The sequence below is a fragment of the Etheostoma spectabile genome, chromosome 12 (assembly GCF_008692095.1).
Source record: "Etheostoma spectabile isolate EspeVRDwgs_2016 chromosome 12, UIUC_Espe_1.0, whole genome shotgun sequence".
In the NCBI taxonomy this organism is placed as follows: Eukaryota; Metazoa; Chordata; class Actinopteri; order Perciformes; family Percidae; genus Etheostoma; species Etheostoma spectabile.
Window position 1 is genome coordinate 13,997,670 of NC_045744.1, and position 19,477 is coordinate 14,017,146.

Sequence of the window (19,477 nt, forward strand, 5' to 3'; positions counted from 1 at the left end):
ATAGCGCTTTTCCAGTCTTAACAACTGCTCAAAGCGCTTTTACATCTACAGGAAACATTCACCATTCACACACATTCATACACTGTGGCCGGGGCTGCCATACAAGGTGCCACCTGCTCATCAGATAAACATTCACACACATTCACACTCCGATGTGCAGCACCGGGGGCAACTCGGGGTTCAGTGTCTTGCCCAAGGACACTTTGACAATGACTGCAGGGGCAGGGATCGAACCACCAACCTTCCAATTGGCAGGCAACCACTCTACCACTGAGCCACAGCCGCCCCGAGCCGAACAAGATTCCTTAAAGAATCTGTTGCTGGAATTTGACTTATATCCATCTCATCCATCTTATAGATAGGTACCCCTAGTTTAGTATTGGTTGCTACTAACACTGGCTTATGCTACTATTGTACTGAATTTGAGCATAACACTTAATTGATGTTGGCACTTTTATTGGATGTGGGTAGTGCCAACAATTGTTATTATTTGCATCTTAATTCAATGAAAATCAGTGTTTGCAGGTGTGCCAAAAATGCCTACCCTGATCATGTTCATCTGGACACTGTTGTGGAAGAAAGTCCAGAGCTGAGGTCCCAACTCCTCCCAGGCCTTGCCCATGTTCTGCAACCTTTCTAATTCCTCGAATGTTGTGTTGGCCTGCGCACACACACACAGACACACACATACACACACACACACACCACACACACACACCACACACACACACAGAGTCAGACAATTAACAGAACAAAGATCCATGAAACCTGAAATGTTCATGTATCTAAGATTTAAACTGCAATTGTCTTCAACATAGTTAACACACAAGTGAACAGTCATCAACTCATTGCTAAGAAGGGTGGGGGTTTGGAAAAAAATAGATACATGAAAGAAATGGAGAAGGAGAGAGAAAGTGATTAGAGAGAAAGAGAGAGGTGAGGGGTCGGGCTGGAGGTGGTCCTTCTTACACTCTTTAATATCTTGTGGGCGGCAGGGGAGTCGGGGGTGTACAGAATCTTTCCCATCAGCAGGGGCTTGACTGAATTCCACACAATTTTTGTGACAGGGTTGGCCTCCAAGGTCTGCATCAGGGCGTTGCAGGACGGACCTAAGGGTAAACAAATTGCAAAAACAGTTAGATTAGTAGAAGAAAAATAGACAGAAATAAAGCATTTTATTAAACGTTCTTATATCTTCCACACTTGGGTTACATTCAGATGCTATCAATTAAGTTACCGATCAGTAGTCACATGATGCTAAATTAGTCAATCAGTGCTTATACGCTACACCCTGTAACGCCCTGCATTGCCCTGCTATGACATGAACTACTACGACTACCATTTGTAGTCACTGTTCCATTATCTTTATTGTAACTGTTATTGCCACTGTGCATCACACCCCCAACGGCACTGTCAGACACCGCCTACCAAGAGCCTGGGTCTGTCCGAGGTTTCTTCCTAAAAGGGAGTTTTTCCTCGCCACTGTGGCACTAATTGCTTGGTCTTGTGTGTGTTTCAGTCGGGTGGAAAAAGGACAGCGAGGTTGTGGAATTTTTAGCGGTTCCTACTGTAATTCTAAGCCGAGGAAGTGTGTCTGTTAGTTGAGCATAGATCAACATAGCTCCGCGTGAACACAAGCTTTTATGACAATGTCAATATAGCCAGCATCTAACGTTAGCTACTCCGCTGTGCTGTGAAGTAATATATGTGAGACAAGCGTCTAGCAACATTGTTGTGAATGCTGCGGTCTCAGCCTGGCAACCAACGTGAACTTTGAGTCTGGAGGAGAAAGGGACGGGGGCGACAACTCTCTCCAGTATTTTGAATTTGTACTGCAGTAACTATTTTAAACACTAGCTGTCATTATTACATATTGCACCTTTAATTTCCTAAATTATCACATTATACATTACAAATAATATTCTCTTATAATAATTGATCTACAGTACACACAAAGTACTAAGTATACCATATACTACATACTATAGAGTCTATTTCAGTTCAACACCTCTTCACTTACTGGCAGAGTCGTCATAGACATAGTTATGTTTCTTGGTGCCGTTGACCCCCAGAAACACCTTGTAGTTGTTGTCCTCATACCAGTTAAAGGACAAAACCCTGGAGCCACCTCCCTCTGGGTATCCACATAAGAGGCTCGACACAGTAGACATCAGCTGGGTGAATGAGGAGGGATCCCCGGCTTGAAACAGAGAAGAAACCGCCTTCAGGAGCTCCTGAGAGCTCTCCCGCTCCATCAGCTGTAAAAGGTTACACAGAGTGATAGTTATAAGAGATTCTCTCAGTACTCAATGTACCTGTTAACATGATACAGTTTAAAACCTACATTACTGTAGATCCATACATTATCCATACAAAGTATCGTGTTTCTGTTCAGGTTTTCACCTACCTTCTTATTCTGTGTGTCAAAGGGTTGATATACATAGGTCAATTTGAATTTTGAGTTTTAAAACATGGGAAGTACAAACTAAAAACTCAAAGCATCAGTGCTGAAATTCAAAGACAGGACATTCTGACAATGAGGGTACAGTGCTAACACTGAGCCACAATCCAAACTTGTAAATGTGTGTTTTTTGGATCATATATGATCATATTGATCATAAATTATCATATTGATCATATATCAAAATGTCAAAAACAGCTTCATAAAAATGTCATTGTACAATTAAGTTTACTCAACACAGCGTAAAACAGATTGATGTGTTAGCATGGAGCACCGTGATTTAAAAGAGACACCAAGATTATTTGACCTGGGGGACAACCAACACCCCAAAAGCTTGGTGTAGGCTGATAAATAGTACACACACCCACACTAGTTATGTTATGTTATGTGCCACTCTAAGAGGTAGCCAGACTAGCCATCACTATACTGTAATATTCTTTGATACTTTGATATTCTTTGACTTATGTCTGGTCATCAATGTTGCCAACCAGGGTTAAATATTATCCTATCCTCAACAGGATGAATGAATGTATGAATCAATGAAGTATTGCTATGAAGTGTAAATAATTAACTTTGAGCGTTTTGACCTTTTTATCCGATAATTATCTACAGGGTAGGGGGTATTTATGTCCATCATTTTCATTCATACTGTATGAATAGCATTACATAAACGATCACTAGAAAACAATAGTTTGAAAGATAAGCAAACATGCTGTAGTGACGGCCTCGCCGCACATCATGAGGACAGTCTGAGGGTGGACTAAATATCCTCCTATTGATGGAACAAAAATAGCTTCATCCAAGTGCATTTCTACCCGGTATGTATCATTTCCTTTCTGAAGAAATAGCAAGGAGGCTGCCAAAAATTGGAGTTTTATGTTTGAGTCTTTTTGTTGGCAAGATACTAACACATTGATCCAATGATGTAATCTAATAATGATAAAATCAAAATCTTAAAATGTCCACAAATGTGGGAAATTATTGTTTAAAATGTGTAAATGATCTCATGAGCTCAGATTTTAGATGGAGTTGAGTTGTGTAGCTCTATAATCCCCTTACAATTCATGTAGACTCTATTCTAACACTGATAATCAAAATGGTTTTAAAGGTAGGTCACACTCAAATCAACATTTTACATGTAAACATGCACACAAAATTGAAAGGAAAGGAAGGAGAGGTGAGTAATAAGAGCATTTGGCTCGCCTTTCTGTCACCACGGTGATTCGAAGGTCCCACCTACAGGATGTTTCACCTCAAAGGAATGTCTCTCTCTCAAGTGCTCCCTCTCTCACCCAACCTAAGGCGATGATGGGATACAATACCCCCTGGGACATACAGTGAACGTGCCGAAACACACAACACAACCCCAGTCATTGTGTGTGTGTGTGTGTGTGTGTGTGTGTGTGTGTGTTTGTGTGTGTCTGTCTGTCTGTCTGTCTGTCTGTCTGTGTATCTTAATTAGTATGCAACTATATGGTATACTATACAAATGGGATGCGATCCATAAATGCACACACCAAGATTACTAAAAAAAATACATATTCTAACCATTTTTATTTGAATCTCTAATCTATTCTAATCCTACAATTTATTCTCTTCAATTTCTCTACAATATCTAAATATTCTATTCTATCTTGTTCTGTTCTATTGTTCTACAATTTATATTCTATCTACAATATCCATGTGTGCTAGTGAGTGTGGTGATGGCTTGTGGAAAGAAGCTGTTCCTGAGTCTACTTGTCCTGGTGCTGATTGACCTGTAGCGCCAGCCACAGGGAAGCAGGTCAAACAGTATTGTATTCTATTCCACTACAGTAGATACTGTAGAGGAATTTCTATTCCATTTCTGTAGTATTCTATTGTATTTAGAGGTTTTGTTTCTTTTTCAAAAAACACTATATTATTGTTGTACTACATATTACACTAAAAAATAATAAATAAATTATACTTTTGACCCTGTGTGTTTAGGTGACTGTTTTAGCTACAGAGTGAGGCATCTCACTTCTGTACCATCTTGGTTGGGAGTCGCACATGCCCATGTGGAAGGACTACTAGCCAGTCAGAAGCAGAGCATAAGCGAGTGCCGTGCTAGCAGCTTGGCGAGCATTCTAACACGTTACAAAGTGACGCGCGCTCGTCCCGGAAGTAAAGGTTGGACTACAATAAAGCCATTGCAATTTGTGAACAGTGTTTTCTGTTGGAGACGGTAAGTGCTTTTTCACTTTGTAAACCTAGTACGTTCACAAAAAAGATGTACAACACAATAAAGGGCGGCCAAAAAGCAAAATATGAGCACTTTAAATAAATCAAATGATAAAGACACATGCACACCTATATGTACATGTCATTTGAGACACAACCTGCATGGGCACACACACACACACACACACATCAGACATCACATGAGCCTAAAAAGACCTATCAGTTGTTGTACAGTTCACACGTAGGGTTAACACACACATGTACACCCCACATTGTTGAGCACATCATTCAGCCTCCTCTGTGAGCGATATTCAAACTGGGAGCAGCGGAAGAGGCACGTTTCCTGCAGGGCTAAAAATACTGGTGCTTCTGATCCTGCAGGACTGAAGAGAAGAAGAGAGGAGCAAGAGCAGAAAGGGATTGATGGACTTTGGAGCACTTACAACTCGGATCTTGTCCGACGTCGCATTAAGAACCCGACCCCAGAAGTGCAGGTCAATCCCCTTGGCGCTGCTGTCCATAACCTTAGGCATCTGGGGAAACAATGCCACAAGATGCCTCAGTCAAGTGTACAATATTCATACAGTGTTTAAAAACGTAGATGAGATGGATAGAGATAAAGTGAGAGGTTAAACACAAGTTGCTTTTGTTCTTTTGTATCAAAACTATAGCTGCTCTGTTTAAGTCATGTCCTTGGATAGAAACATTTATGTCTAGCAAGGAACCAGTGAAATAGGAATCCTGTTTCTTTACCCAGTACAACCTGCAATCTGCTAGATAAAGCCAGCCCTTACTGTTTTGTCATGTAATTTGTATCTTATCTGTATGTATGGATGAAATGATTTAAACTTGAAATCTATCAGTTGTTCAATATGGGAACCTCTTTTCCCTAAACTTCCTTTAATGACTTCATCTTGAGAAACCATTGGCCGTAGGCGTTAGAAAAGGCCTGGTCAGAGGCCTGAGGGATACGGAAACCCCGAATACAAAGACAAACACGCACATGTGATATCCTTCCTCCTGCATTCCTCGCACTTGCATTTCAATGAATGAAGGAAGGAGGGAGGTGGTGCAGGGGCAAAGAGAGAAAGCGAGGGAATAGAAAGGAAGGGTGTTGAGAGGTGGATGGGAGAAGGGAGTTAGGACCGTAACAAGTTATTACAAGACGGAGGTCGGTGTGGTAATGGGCTCAATAGAGCTAAGAGCTTCAATGCAAAGATCACCACTAAGACGCTACTGCTAGATAAATTAATTAAACAATAGAGAATGACAGTTGATTAACAAACTTTAAAGTCAAGCTAATATTCAATAACCACTCTGTGTATTTTGGTTGTCCATAGTCATTTAGCCCTTCAAGATCCATTACATCTATTTAGGCTGTACCTATTTAATGTAACTCCTACAAATGCTCAAGTTGATTCACCCTTAGCTATTTGATTATGGGTCTCATGTCCAAAAATCTACTCCATCTTCTCAAATATTCAGATTCTTAATCTTTTTTATGGCCTGAAGAAAGAGTTAAGACCCTACATCCCCGCCATACTTTAACTGTTTCAGTCAGGCATTTTAACAACCCCATAGCCTGGCGTGCTCTTTGGACTGGCACATGTTGGTAATGTATTTATATGAGAAGCAGCATCACGTCTTACAGAATACCTCACAGGCTGTAGGCGGGTCTAGATAAGCCCATTAGAGAAACAGGCCAAGAGGGATAATGCTATGCCAATACCCTGAGCCACTCACCTGACTCACTTAGCTGAACACTAAAACATATACAGAAGAAATTGGGAGGTGTCAAGGGCGCAAGAGTTTAAATATAGTACAGTTGGTTGATGTATCTGCTTTCTTTGAATGCTGAGGTTTATTTGGTTTATTTTTATAATTCTAAAATATGCTGAGAAACATCTACTTCTGAAAAGGGATATATTTCCCAAATAAACTCAAATAAATAACAAGTACAAATCCTTTCATTAAAATTATGATCTATGACCTGTGGTGCCACTCAAAAAACAAAAACAAAGCTCAAGTGTTCTGACTCCTATATACTGTATTTCGTGCTTTTAAATACATGTGTAGACAATTGGAAACAGAAACCATGAAAATTCAGTAAACAGGTCTGGTAGAGTCCCCTGCAAAAAAAGAATCAGCGACTATGCGTTACATGCAGTCATGGCATCACCAGCAGCTCTACATAGAACAATGAGCCATCTGACAACATACCACACAAAAAATCATTATTCTGAGCACAAAGCAGCACCGGCACATTTGCAATCACAAAGTACACAATCCAGAATGTTTGCTTAAGCGGTTATAAAAACAATCTCACAGTATCAACTTTACTATATTTTTTTGCTGTAAGGAAGTCCAGATTTCCAGACCAGTGGGGGAAAACAGTTCTATGAAGGTGAGTGGGGCATGGTTTCCTCTCCATTATCAACCTCTGTTGATAATAGTTTCCTTTTAAATTTATGACAACAATAACAAACTGCTCGCACTAAACACAATCCTGGCTTTTAACTCATGGATTCATACTGTATTTGATTGTCCATCTTCATTCTCTCTGCAAATTTTTCTCTGTAAACGTCTCTGGTTTGTCTTAAAAATATAAAGGGGAGTGTGTCTTTAAAGCTCAAGTCTGGGGATATTTAAATTTTTTCTTACGGTCAAGAAATCCCATTATGTGTGTATCCAAAGTCACATATATGTTATTGCTCCGTGCCATGGAGTTCAACTTTTGTCCAAAAATCATTAAAAGCAAATCAGTCAACCACACAGTTGCACTGGGTGACATCTTCACTCATTACCATGAAAACACAAACTGTAGTGTATTTTGACTCAATCCTGCATACATTTTCTAAAAACGACTTTAAATGACATGTAAATGTAAAGATTTACTTCTGCAGTACAAACAATGGCCCTGGAGCTGAGTGCTACAGACGGGGTAGGAAAGGGAGATGGTATTGAGAGACAAATCAACACTTTCTAGTCCGTCTGCCAGGAGAGGAAGATGGACATCATTTTTTTTCCAACAAACCCTCATCGGATCTCCTTTAGCAGAAATAACGACTGTCATGTCAGTAAAGAAAGTAAAAACAGGGAGGAAGGGATGGACATGAGGAACAACATCCACTCTACAACAGGAAGCAACAAAGGGCATCAGAAATACGGTATAACATAACCCTGACATTTATCATATTATTTACAATATAAATAAATGATGAACAAATTGCATACCAATGCTTGTTTATTAATTTCCCTGTTAAATGAATAAACAAACATTGGTATGCAATTTGTTCATCACTTATCATCATTTATTCATAATATTTGTTCAAAGCCAAACTTTGGCTGGAGAGGATTGGCCCTTGTGGTGATGGCTCCCATCACCACAAGGGCCAATCCTCTCCGGGTCAACCACACAGCAGACTTTGCATATACACATGCTTTGGTTAGGAGCATAATCTAACATAAAGGCCGAGGCTGTAACACCAACTCACTAGTTTGAAGATTTTGTAGAAGTCCAGATTAGCATAGAGGACGTCCTCTATGCTCTGCAGCCTTTGCTGGCTGAGGGCACACATGGCGTTGCGGACCCCGTGGAGTCCCATGCGACTGGGGAAGATGATGAAGCGCTCCAGCAGGGCCTGGCTGCAGGCTATGTCTTTCAGTTGCAGCTCTGGAATACCAAAGGCAAACTGGGGAATAGAAAAAAAAAAAAGAAAAAAGTGGATTGTTGGCTTAATTGTGGGATACGTCTCAAAGAATCATGAAATATCATTCCAATGACCTTAAACTATTTATTTTAAACCATGTAAAAAAAAAGTTTGCCTTAAATATTCTTTTTAAATAAGCCAAGTAACATCAGTCTAAGCTCAAGCTTTCCCCACTCGTCCCTCCAAACTGCACCTGTTCGATTCGTATTTCTGCATTGACGAGCTGGTAGACTATAGACTCCGGGAGGTTGGCGTTTTCCAAAAGGAAGGCCGTGAAAACCTCGTCATCCTTCAGAATATTATCTATCTTCAGCCCACGGCCTAGAAGAAACATCACGAGCAGAGAGGGTGAAATGTTAGAACCACTAAAGACAATATTGACCCGACCAGCATTGGACTACACAGAGGAAACATCTCAAAGCAAGACAGATTGGCAACGATTTTCAGGATGCTTCAGGGAAAGTCCAGTAAACAAGAGGATGTGTGTTTGTACGCATATCCCTGCCAGAAGGCTCAGTTGATTTCATTTGAAGTCGTATAAAGAAAATGTGCCTTTAGGTCATGAACATTCCTGTGTGTATAAATGATCACAATAAACTGAATACCATATTACTTTGTGTAATTGTCACACTTTTATAACAAAGGATATGTGGTTACCCAAACAGTTATACAAATGTATTAAGTTTAAATCCGGCTGTTGGAAAGGCAATCATGTAACTATCAAGTCAAAAGATAGTGAAAGATTACTGCTGCTAATGCACACAAACTAATTTAGCAAAATGATTCGTAAAAATGAGAAAGTAAAAGTCAGGCAGATCTTTTAAAACCAAAAGTAGGAAGTGAGGTGGTGCTATGATGAACACAAGACACGAAACATCAATAAAAAGAGGATGTGCAGAAAACAAGACAGAAAGGTTAAGATCAAAGTGTAGCTGATGTTTCCTGTTAGAATAAAAGTTTTATCAATAGACTTTTTCGCTTCTGATTATAGAGTTGAGAGAAACTCAACGGAGGCACTGCTGTCTAAACCCTTTCTCACATTTGAACTTTACCTGACACCACAAATGGGTTGGTGCGTAACGTTTCCATGAAGTTTGAGAAGGAGGACATTTCATGCCAAAGCTGGCCGAGCTGCTGGACCTCTGCCTCATTGAGCAGAAGCTCCTGTACATCAACATAGAACCTTGCCAATCTAGAACAAGCCAAACAACACAATGACTTAGTTAAACTAAGTACTTGATTATATAGAATGTTATACTGTATTGTATTATTTTCACAGGGGCTGAAATTCGCTCTATTTTAAAAATGTTTAAAACAAATATTCAAACATAAATTTAAAAAAAAAATGTCAGTAAACAATTCAAGAAATTACAGTTTTATTAGGTTTCTGTTACTGTGAAGTTTTCCAAGGTTAGACAGTGCTATGATTAGGCTTACACTGAGCTGTTGTAGTTAGAGACAACGCCCGGAGACTCTCCTCTGGTTGGATATCTGAAGCAGGGGTTGTTGATGTTGCAGAAGATGCCCTGGATCCAGGGCAGAGTCCCTGCTGAAGGCATGGCCTTGTTGGGGAAATGACCTGAAGAAACAGACAACCCAGTTATGTGAGGGCTTGTAAAGTGATTTAAAAAAGTTGCCCAAAGGTTAGCATGTGCTCTCTATGAAAAGAATTCCAGCACTTTCACATTAGAATTGCTTCACGATTTTTTAAAGAAGAGATGACTAAAATAGCTTGTTGATAAAGTGGATATTTCTTACATTCATGTTGTTGGTACAGTGGATTGGCCTTCCTTAGCCACACCAGCCCAACAAACAACAACACAGGCCAACAGATCTCAACGAAGAAGCGGACCTGGAAACAAGTAGAGGAGTATATATATACACAAAGAAAAATAGAAACAATCATACAATCTAATCTAATACAACAGACCTGGAACAAATCCTACCAGTGTAAAGATATCAATCTCATGTTGGGACTTATAAGAGATTTGTTGGAAGCTGTAGTTTGTGGTGTTACTATATTGGATTGCATTATGCTGAATAGCGTTCCTAAGGTTTTGTCCGATCCCAGTCATATAATTGATAATACCTTCTGTCTCTTGCGGAGGGTCCAGTTTTTCCACAGCAACAGGCGGATTTGAGAGCCTGTCTTCATTGCTCCGCAGCTTTGCCCCTGGATGGGGTCATCAGACTGTAACAAACCTGCTGATACAAAACTCCATCAGGGATGACACTCAGTTGATAACTTCTCACAAACACATTTTGTGTTTGACCTGACTTTAGTATGATTTTCTAAAACATTTAAAGATGTACATTTTACTCTGCATGGTTGCCCCTTCTGTTTTTGTTGTTGCTTCTTCTAGTCTTTGTTCACGGTCTCCAAAGAAACTAGTGCTTTTATGAAAAATGAAATGGCACTTCTAGATATCCACTCCTACAGGTCAATCACTTGGCCAATGGTAAACGTGTAAAAACTATTATATACTGTATGTTGCTTTTTATTACTCTATTTCACAGTCTCTAAAGAAACTTGTGCTTTTATGAAAAATGAAATGGCACTTCTACAGGTCAATGATTTATTTATTTATTTTTTATTTTATTTGAGAAAAACAAAAGGGGACAATACATATTAATGAACATTTTCACAAATGTAAATATGCCAGATTGTAGCCTTAGGCTAATTTCCATCTGCTGATGAATGATGAATGTGTTAAAACTATTTTAGACATATATATATATATATATATATATATATACTTACACATACATATACAGTATATATACAGTACATATATACATATACATATATATAAAGTACATACTGTATATATACACATATACATATATACTGTATTCATATGTACTGTATACATATATATACAAATATATACATATTTATACTGTATATACATATATATACATGTATTCAAACATATACACATATACTGTATACACATATATATACACATATTTATACATTTTAAACTGTATATACACAATTTCCCAATTTGGGATCAATAAAGTAGATCTTATATATTATCTAACCGCTTGCTTCCCCATCAGGCATTACCTATTTATTTGCATTGGTCATGAACTCACTATTCTCTGGCTTTGGTTTGACCTTGCCTTAGCGTTCACTTGGATTTGTTTAAGGTGGTCTTCACTATAACCTTGGGCAGACCATCTTTTAAACTTGCATACACCCTGCTGAAGTGCTCCTGAGCAAAACAGCTTTAGAGGATTTCACTACTGTAAAATACAAGGTGTAACATTATCAACATATATAACAACACCGTTATTAACAACAAATAAACCAATATTAAAAGTTGGTATGGGATTAATAAATGCAATCTGTACCTGCTCTTTCATACAGACTTATCTCAAAAGACAAATTCATTTTGGAACTGAAGAATGACAGCAACAACAAACGCTCAAATGCCAATCACATGAGCATGTCGGACATGAAAATGAATTTGTTCGCAGTGACATGTCCAATAGATTACCGCAGGCTAAGGATGCAGGGACATAAATACTTGTCTAGAAAAACAAGAGGACAAAGACTATAACGAGACAGTAAATGCTATGTTTATGTCTGACTTCTCTGAAATCACCTTATTACTCAAATAGTAATTACACATGACAGGACTTCCTTGCACAAGATTAGCAGAAACATGTGGAAATGTTTTGGCATCGAAAACTCACATTGCATGTAAGTGATTCAATAAGCCATTAGGGCAAAAATATTTTAGCATCCACAAGGATCTAAAATCATTACATTATATTAGAATCTAGGCATAAGAAAAACAGTAATTAGCAACCACATGTCTGTCAGCTCTTACAAGATCTTAAGAACACATCCTATTTCGTCATCAAAGGAACAAAAGCAGTTGATCCTTACCACTTATGGAATGATATAAAAGTCGTACGACATCTAGGGAAACAGGTTCACGAACAAGCTGAAGTAGTGGGAAACATTGAGCAAGGTAGGAAGAGCTCTGTATGACTTCGAGCTGCCCAATCTCTCTCCTCTGCCTGCAGGTCAGCAGCACTCCTAATCTGATTGCTCTAATCTCCCAGCTCAACATGGGCAGGCAGAAAAAAAGACAACAGTCATCCATTTTGAGGCAGAATTAGGGGGATATCTGCTAGAGAAGAAAAGAGGGATACTTATGGCGAGAAAAGGTGGCTGTGAGAAAGAGTGGTTCAGAGAGAAATCAAAATGATTGTCAAAGTGTCCATGATCAACATGTACCTGCACAGTTATTGTCATTCTGCAAAAAAGGAATTTAGCTAAGTATCTACAAAAGGGATTTGACGTAGTTACATAAGAGATACCAGTCTCAGAGATAAGACTTTTTTGTTTCACACACACGTCTAACATGACTCACTCCTCTGAGTAGCTCAACATGGTGTGGCAGGTGATTACGTTGGGAGAATTGAAACCTTGACAGTTGGACATTAAAACCACTTGGACCTGCTGTGAACTGTGTGTACAACAGACACAGCTTACCCTAAAACTGCATTCTCGAGGCTTAACCCTGCACAAACCCAGTTGCTCAGGTGGCTTGGTGTATACTGTGTTACACAACTCCAAAGTGTCTCTCTGATTTGTCAAATACAGCAAATTATAGCAAAACCTCTGACTGGATCCATGGTAAAATAAACAATATGATGCAATGTCACAGGGAGTATAAATAATACACATAAAGAGCATGTACAGTATGCCTACCGGACTACAGAAAACAAAATCCCAAAAGGTTTCAGATAAATTCAACTCAAGCTCTCTGAGGCACTGAACAAGAATAGAGCTGAAACGATTAGTTGATGGGCAGAAAAACTATAGGCAACTAATTTAATAGTCCATAGCTTGAGTCATTTTTCAAGCAAAAAAAATCTTTTTCCACACTCTTAAATCCTTTTTTCTCTGCAAATTCGTTATCTTTGGGTTTTTGACTGTTGGTCACATAAAACGTGTAATTTGTTTCCTTGTGAGCTAGGATATTGTGATGGATTATTTCACAATATTCTGTCATTTTTAGAGACAAGAAAAATCAATTGAGAAATGAATTAATAATGAAAATAATCAGCAGTTCCAGCCCTAAATCTGCCACCATTCCACTCGCTTAATCCAATTTGTCCAATACAACCACAAATCGGATTGTATACTGTATATGTTTAAAATGCACAAAAGGTTGCGATTTAAAATAGAGCCACCGTGATTTGATCCATAGCATAAATAACACACATAAGGTAATCCCACTTACTGTACAATGGTCCTCTGGGTTCCCCGTTTCTCTAAAGCACTGAACTGAAAGCTTAAAAAAACTAAATTGGAAAAGAAGTAACAGTTTAAACTGCATTTTTAATTTCCAGGAAGCACTGTTACATGTCTTTTTTTCCTTCTGTATAGTCACAACTATGCGATGAAACAAAATTACTGACAACCATGCAGTATGTATAAATGAATATAAAAAACGTAAACAGATACATAAGGTTTACATACTGAGAAAAGATGTACCAATCACAGGCAACAAAGGAAACATTTTAAGGTCAAAATGTCGAACTCTTAAAATTGAAAACCAACCTCATGTTAAGAATACTTCCATCAGTTCCTTGTGGAATAAAATATAAAATTAAGCAATTTTGAACACTAAAGGCAGCATTAGAATTTGAACCTATGTTAAGTGCATTGTGTGATTACAATAAAATATAATTTCATAACAAAAATAACATTGTACTTAAAAGGTTCATTTCAAACAAGAATGATAGATTTATAATTCTTTACAGACAGATGTGGTTGGCAAATATTCTTTGACATAAAAATAGACAATTGATGTATTTGTTTTAAAAGCATGACACTGAACATTCAATGTTGGCATCATCTTTGTAGTATGTGCTTGTTTTGAATGGTTGAGAGACCAAACACTGTTGACATTTTGATATGAACATGTAAAATACAATATATTAGTACTTATAACACTTTCATGGTTTATTTTTTTTACAGGCTTACATTTTCCCCCACTCTCAATTTGTATGATACAAAAAATGTTCTCTCCAGTATACATTATGGCACAGATACATTAATATTTACAGATATAATATGTTTTTTTTGGTGTCAGACAAAATGGGCCTCTCTGTGTTCAAGCTCCTGCAGCCGCCGAGGTCGCAGTCTTTGGTAGACGGGTTTAGTCTCACTGGGGCTGAGGTCGTCAGGGCTGCTAGGTGGGGGGGACTGTGGGGGCGAAAGGGTAGCCGAGGTTGAGACCCCGGGGTCAATGGTGCTGTCAGTGGAGTCCTGTGTCTGGAGCCATGTCTGTGGGGGGCTTGTAAGGGCAGGGGACTGAGTAACTACCTGGGCAGGGTTTGTGGGGGTGAGTGATGAGGAGGTGGTGGTGGTGACTGTGCTAACAGTTGTAGTCCAGTTTGGAAGCGTCCTAGCTCTGCTGTTAATGGAAACAGGGGGCTTGTAGAAAGTTCCAGGAGGAGGCTGCAGAGTTCTCGGTGCCCTGAGCGTTAACGGAAGGTTTGGAGAGCTGCTAGACTTACAAAGCAAATTATCTGTGTCATTTTCCCTTTTAGAAGTCCAACCAGGCTTGCCTGGCACTGTGTAGGGGTTGTTGGAAAATATGGTGCTCACAATACTTGTGGTAGGGACGACAGTGGCAGTGGTCACAGGGACAGGCAATGTTGCCTTCACAGGTTGTACTCCAGAGCTGGCAGATGGCAGGTTGGCCACAATCATAGCAGTCCTAGGTGTAACATCATAGTGCTTGTACTTCCTGTCCCACGTTCTCCTCTGCATTGACTGTGTGTCAATAAAAGGAGTGATGTAGTAGGTGCTAACCCTTGACGAGTTACTTTGGCGAGCCTTTTCTGGCTCTGGTATCTCCTGTATAGTTTCAGACACCAGGTCCCGCTCGACAGAGCTTACATCAACTTTAATAGCAGTGTTACGGTAATTCCTCTCGCTGATCTGGGCGGGGGTGGGCAGGCGTTCAAGCGGCATGCTGATCGGTCGAGACATTTGTCTGGTGCGCTGGGTGCGTAGCTGGACCTTTGGTGCCACAGCGATGGTGGAGGGGATGGTGGTGCTGGGACGGCCAAACACTAAGGTTGACCTCTGCACTTCTCCTTCACTAGACGTCTGCATCCCGTTAAGTCTGTCCAGGGCTGAGACATCTGTCCCGTCTGTTCCTGACTGGACCCCCTGAACCTCACCCATGATGTGGGAGGAGAAGTTTATTGATGAGTATCTTTTGTACACTTTGGCTCCCTGGAGAGACACAATAAGCAATTAGATTACAATCTCTGAATCGCATAATAATCAGTATTCAATTAAGTTAACATAGCTTGAATAATGTACATGCCAATATATATATATATATATTTTTTTTTAAACACATATTTCCCACTTGACTGTTCGCATTCTGTACATCATGATATGAGAGCAGCATTAATCGCAACCTTAAATATTCCCTCCTCACCTCTTTGATGTCCATCAGGGAGGTGGAGTGTCTGCTGAGCCGCTGCAACTTCTCTTGAGGGGTGAGTCTGGGGGACGCCTGGCCAGTCGTGGTGATGTCAGAGCCAGACAGAAGTGATGTGTCAAAGACCGCTTGGAAGTGTCGCACCAGCAGCTCCACCATAAGGGCCTGGTAGGGGTAGTCTACCAGGGAGGACAGGGACACCTCAGCATCTGTCTGACGTGGCTTGACCAGCGTGGGGCCAAAGATAATGCCCAGGTTACTCGCAGTCATCTTGTTCTCCTCTGCCTGCTCAGTCACTCTGAGGTAGTAAAGAGTATTGATCAGTTTAATTTATAAAAGACATATTTAAGGTATGGTTTAAATTTTTTATCTGGATTGTAAGGAACAGTACATTGACTTAGAATCACAGATAGATTTACATTCTGCAAATTAAAATGAGCTGGTCAGTGTTACCATGGCAAGATGTTACCAAACCACTTTTCTGACAAGTGATTAGGGGTGGAATGGTACATGGATTTGTCTTGAACTGAAGTGATACGGTGTGGTGCATGAATTTACACGAAGAATAAACAGTATAAGCTCTGAAGCTCTCCGTCTTTGTATGCAGTTTTAGTGAGTCAGACATAGAATTAGAGGACCCGCCGGCCTCTTCAAGATCGCAAGTTTTGGAAAACTCTGGTTTCCCGGTCAGTTACAGTAGTATGGGCGAGAGACGGGTGGATAAGACTGTTGTTGTAAGATTAGTGTTACGTTACCAGCAACGTGGCTCTGAACCGTAACGTTAGTTGGGACAGACGCCTTGTTTCTTCAGGCTAACTATATTAGCTTTAGCCTGGCAGGGAGCAGCTGTCTGGGGTGAAAAATGTTTTTTTCAGTTTTATAGCTAAGTGTCTTATTTTGTTTACAAGTTCCAGAGGGAGTCTGGAGATGATGTGGGTACTTATTGTTTACTGTTTACATCTTACTTTACACACTTCAAGCTGTTGCAGCTAGCTCAGGGGAGAGACTGTATGACATCGGGTGTACCACCTAAGACATGCACAATAAAGAAAAATTGCCTTCTGCATTTTTGTTTAGCTTTTCCATCCATTGTACCGAACTCGTATCGAAGCGTGATGTCTGAACCGAGGTATGAACCGAACCGTGACCTCTGTGTACCGCTCCACCCCGACATGTGAGGATCTTAAAGTATTTGCAATTAGTCTAGAAAATACAATTAAGAACACCAAAATCTGGGCTAGAAAATCAAATTTAAATATTAGGGACCCAAGCAAAGAATCTTCATTCTAAAAATATTGGTACTGGTGGCAGATTTGAATACCAGACTATGAATAGGGCATGAGTTTTAAGCATTTCGTAATACTTCCTCTGTGTTAAAAGGAAGTCTCTATTTCCCTTTGTGTGTTATGAGGAAGTTTGAGCATCAGTACATTAGTGGAGAGAGCAACAGACAGAAATCCTTACAATGGACTAGCTCCGGGTGTTTAGAGCCCTTACCTGTTTAGATGTGCTATAAGGAAGCGCAGAGTCCTGTAGTTGGTAGTAGGCAGCTGGTGGAGAAGGTCTCTGATCTTGAAAATGACTCTGTTGAGCTGGACGCTTGTCCCACCTTTCTCTGCTGCATGGGTGCTCTGAGGTTTATCAGCCTCTTCCACAATCACTCTTTGGCACTCTTTGGCCAAGCCGATAATGTCATTGTAGTATCGATACAGGATCAATGGCTCTGGTAACTGTAAACAGAAAGGAAACCGTGATGTGTTTTGTGTTCTTAGCAGTGGTAAATATTGTGTTAAGAAACCACCAGTGAATGTACAGTATAATGAATAAAATGGTTGTTTTAAATAAGTACAAATATAAAAGTAAAAGCCAAAAGGTAAACATCTAAATCCCAAGTTAAAGCAGCATCTTTGACCAACTGTTTTGTTAAAATAACCTATTTTATAAAAAAAAAGAATGTACCTTGTGCAATGTTACATACCATAATATGCAATGATTTGCCCACAAATTTTAAACAGCTGTTCAGTAAAAATATAAGACTCACCTGTCTCAAGTAGAGTTTGAGGACATTGCTGATGTCGTGAGGTGAAAGATCAGACAGCTCAACCAAGTCCTTCCCATTTTCAAACGCCTGACAGAGCTTCTCGACCCGTGATTTGGCACCATTCACTCGATAAATCCCCTATGAAGAATAAACAGGCACACAGATTGGTACATTTTCACCATAACGGATAATCCTGACATATCCAGGTAAGATAATAATAGATAAAATATAATATGAAATAAAAAAAACATGTATGGCTTGAAAAAGCACTCCAATCCAAGATATCAAAAGATGAACATAAACAAATACACTGTAAGTTTACCTTGATGTTAAGGGCTCGACACTCAATCTCAGACGTGCATTTCTTGATGATAAAAGGGATACCATCTGGGCTGTTCTTTGCTGCTTGGGTAAAGTCGATACCAAACAGGTGAAGTCTACCTTGCAGCTTTTTATGGCCACATTGGATAGCAAGCGTCTCCAGACACTTCTTATGGCAGGCCAGGGAGCACTGGCAAAGAAAACGAGACAGTAACAGCTAAATTAGGAAATATGAAGTAGTGGATTGATTAATACTTAGATTTAAAAAATTCTTACAAAAAAACAACAGATTTATTATTTGTTTTTTGTCTCTTTGTCATTTATCAGTTTTTGGTCTTTGCACCATATTGTTTTCTTGAAATTCAAGTCTGCTGGCAACTGGCAACACATAGTGGCTATGCCCTCTTACATTTTCCATCTCTACTACATACTGTACTTCTTTAAGTACTTAAATGGTTATTTGCAATTGCTGCAATGGTCAAGATAATTGGGCAGCTATAAAATTAACCAGATTATGCATCATGAAAAAAACATGTCCTGCTAATCTATTCTGCATACAAACACACAGTTACCATTTGTCTATCTTAAGAAAAGGTATATGTACTGTACCTCCTCACACTCAGCCCCATGGAAAACCACCAAACTATCACACTCTCTGCACTTAGATGGGGCTCGTAGTTTTCTCAGTTTATGGGTTTGAGCAGCTTTGGACATCTGAGCATTTCGGAAGGGACCCGGAGAACTGGCTGTCTCTGTCACCATCTCTGCCAGACCTAAAATTGAGGCACTGATGAAGGAACTTACTAGACAGGTGACATGCTGAATTACTGTTAGTTCGAAGCAGAAAAAAACTGAACCTCCGTGAGGACAATTAGATTGTTCATTTATGTCCAGAGCCACGCCCCTTTCGAAGGTCATTGGTCAATAACTTAAAACGTAATTGAGATATCTACTACATGCATTATACAACTTGTAATAAGCTTGAGCCATTGATGATTCACTGAAGATTTGGTGGCAACTGGAGCTATGGTGTAGGAAAAGATCTCAAAATGTATTTTTCAAAAAATTCAAAATGGCGGAAATATTTTCAAGGCGGACCTTAATGGTCCTTGAGGCTTTTTTGTAAAACACATTAAGCTGCAACTGTGTGACAAATTTCAAGTCAATCGTACTTACGGTGTGGGGGGCGTGGCCTTTTAGAGTTTGCATTTTGAAGCCTTAATTACAGCGCTACCATGTGGCCGATTGGGTTCAT

The 19,477-nt window shown here is 39.6% G+C and overlaps 2 protein-coding genes across 5 annotated transcripts in view; both read right to left on the reverse strand.

Moving 5' to 3' along the window:
• LOC116698816 (retinal-specific phospholipid-transporting ATPase ABCA4) overlaps positions 1-12,510 on the reverse strand; it is a 41,409-nt gene extending 28,899 nt beyond the window's left edge. For 2 of the 3 annotated variants that reach the window (XM_032531001.1, XM_032530999.1), the window contains exons 1-11: positions 12,275-12,510; positions 10,463-10,578; positions 10,132-10,225; positions 9,811-9,952; positions 9,426-9,565; positions 8,567-8,694; positions 8,158-8,355; positions 5,107-5,196; positions 2,021-2,258; positions 970-1,109; positions 545-661 (exon numbers count right to left, since the gene is read on the reverse strand). In XM_032531001.1, coding sequence (XP_032386892.1) covers positions 545-661; positions 970-1,109; positions 2,021-2,258; positions 5,107-5,196; positions 8,158-8,355; positions 8,567-8,694; positions 9,426-9,565; positions 9,811-9,952; positions 10,132-10,225; positions 10,463-10,578; positions 12,275-12,491 — 1,620 coding nt within the window. In that variant the 5' untranslated portion in view covers positions 12,492-12,510. Of the gene's footprint in view, positions 1-544; positions 662-969; positions 1,110-2,020; positions 2,259-5,106; positions 5,197-8,157; positions 8,356-8,566; positions 8,695-9,425; positions 9,566-9,810; positions 9,953-10,131; positions 10,226-10,462; positions 10,579-12,271 lie in introns of all 3 variants that reach the window. The other variant, XM_032531000.1, reaches the window with a different exon arrangement.
• A 1,205-nt stretch (positions 12,511-13,715) lies between these two features.
• The window catches only part of LOC116698817 (rho GTPase-activating protein 29), a 30,129-nt gene continuing 24,367 nt past the window's right edge, over positions 13,716-19,477 (reverse strand). For both annotated transcript variants that reach the window (XM_032531003.1, XM_032531004.1), the window contains 6 exons: positions 18,832-18,995; positions 18,224-18,412; positions 17,902-18,039; positions 17,358-17,590; positions 15,858-16,158; positions 13,716-15,646 (listed from right to left, as the gene is read on the reverse strand). In XM_032531003.1, the coding sequence (XP_032386894.1) occupies positions 14,489-15,646; positions 15,858-16,158; positions 17,358-17,590; positions 17,902-18,039; positions 18,224-18,412; positions 18,832-18,995 (2,183 nt within the window). In that variant the 3' untranslated portion in view covers positions 13,716-14,488. The remainder of the gene's footprint in view (positions 15,647-15,857; positions 16,159-17,357; positions 17,591-17,901; positions 18,040-18,223; positions 18,413-18,831; positions 18,996-19,477) is intronic.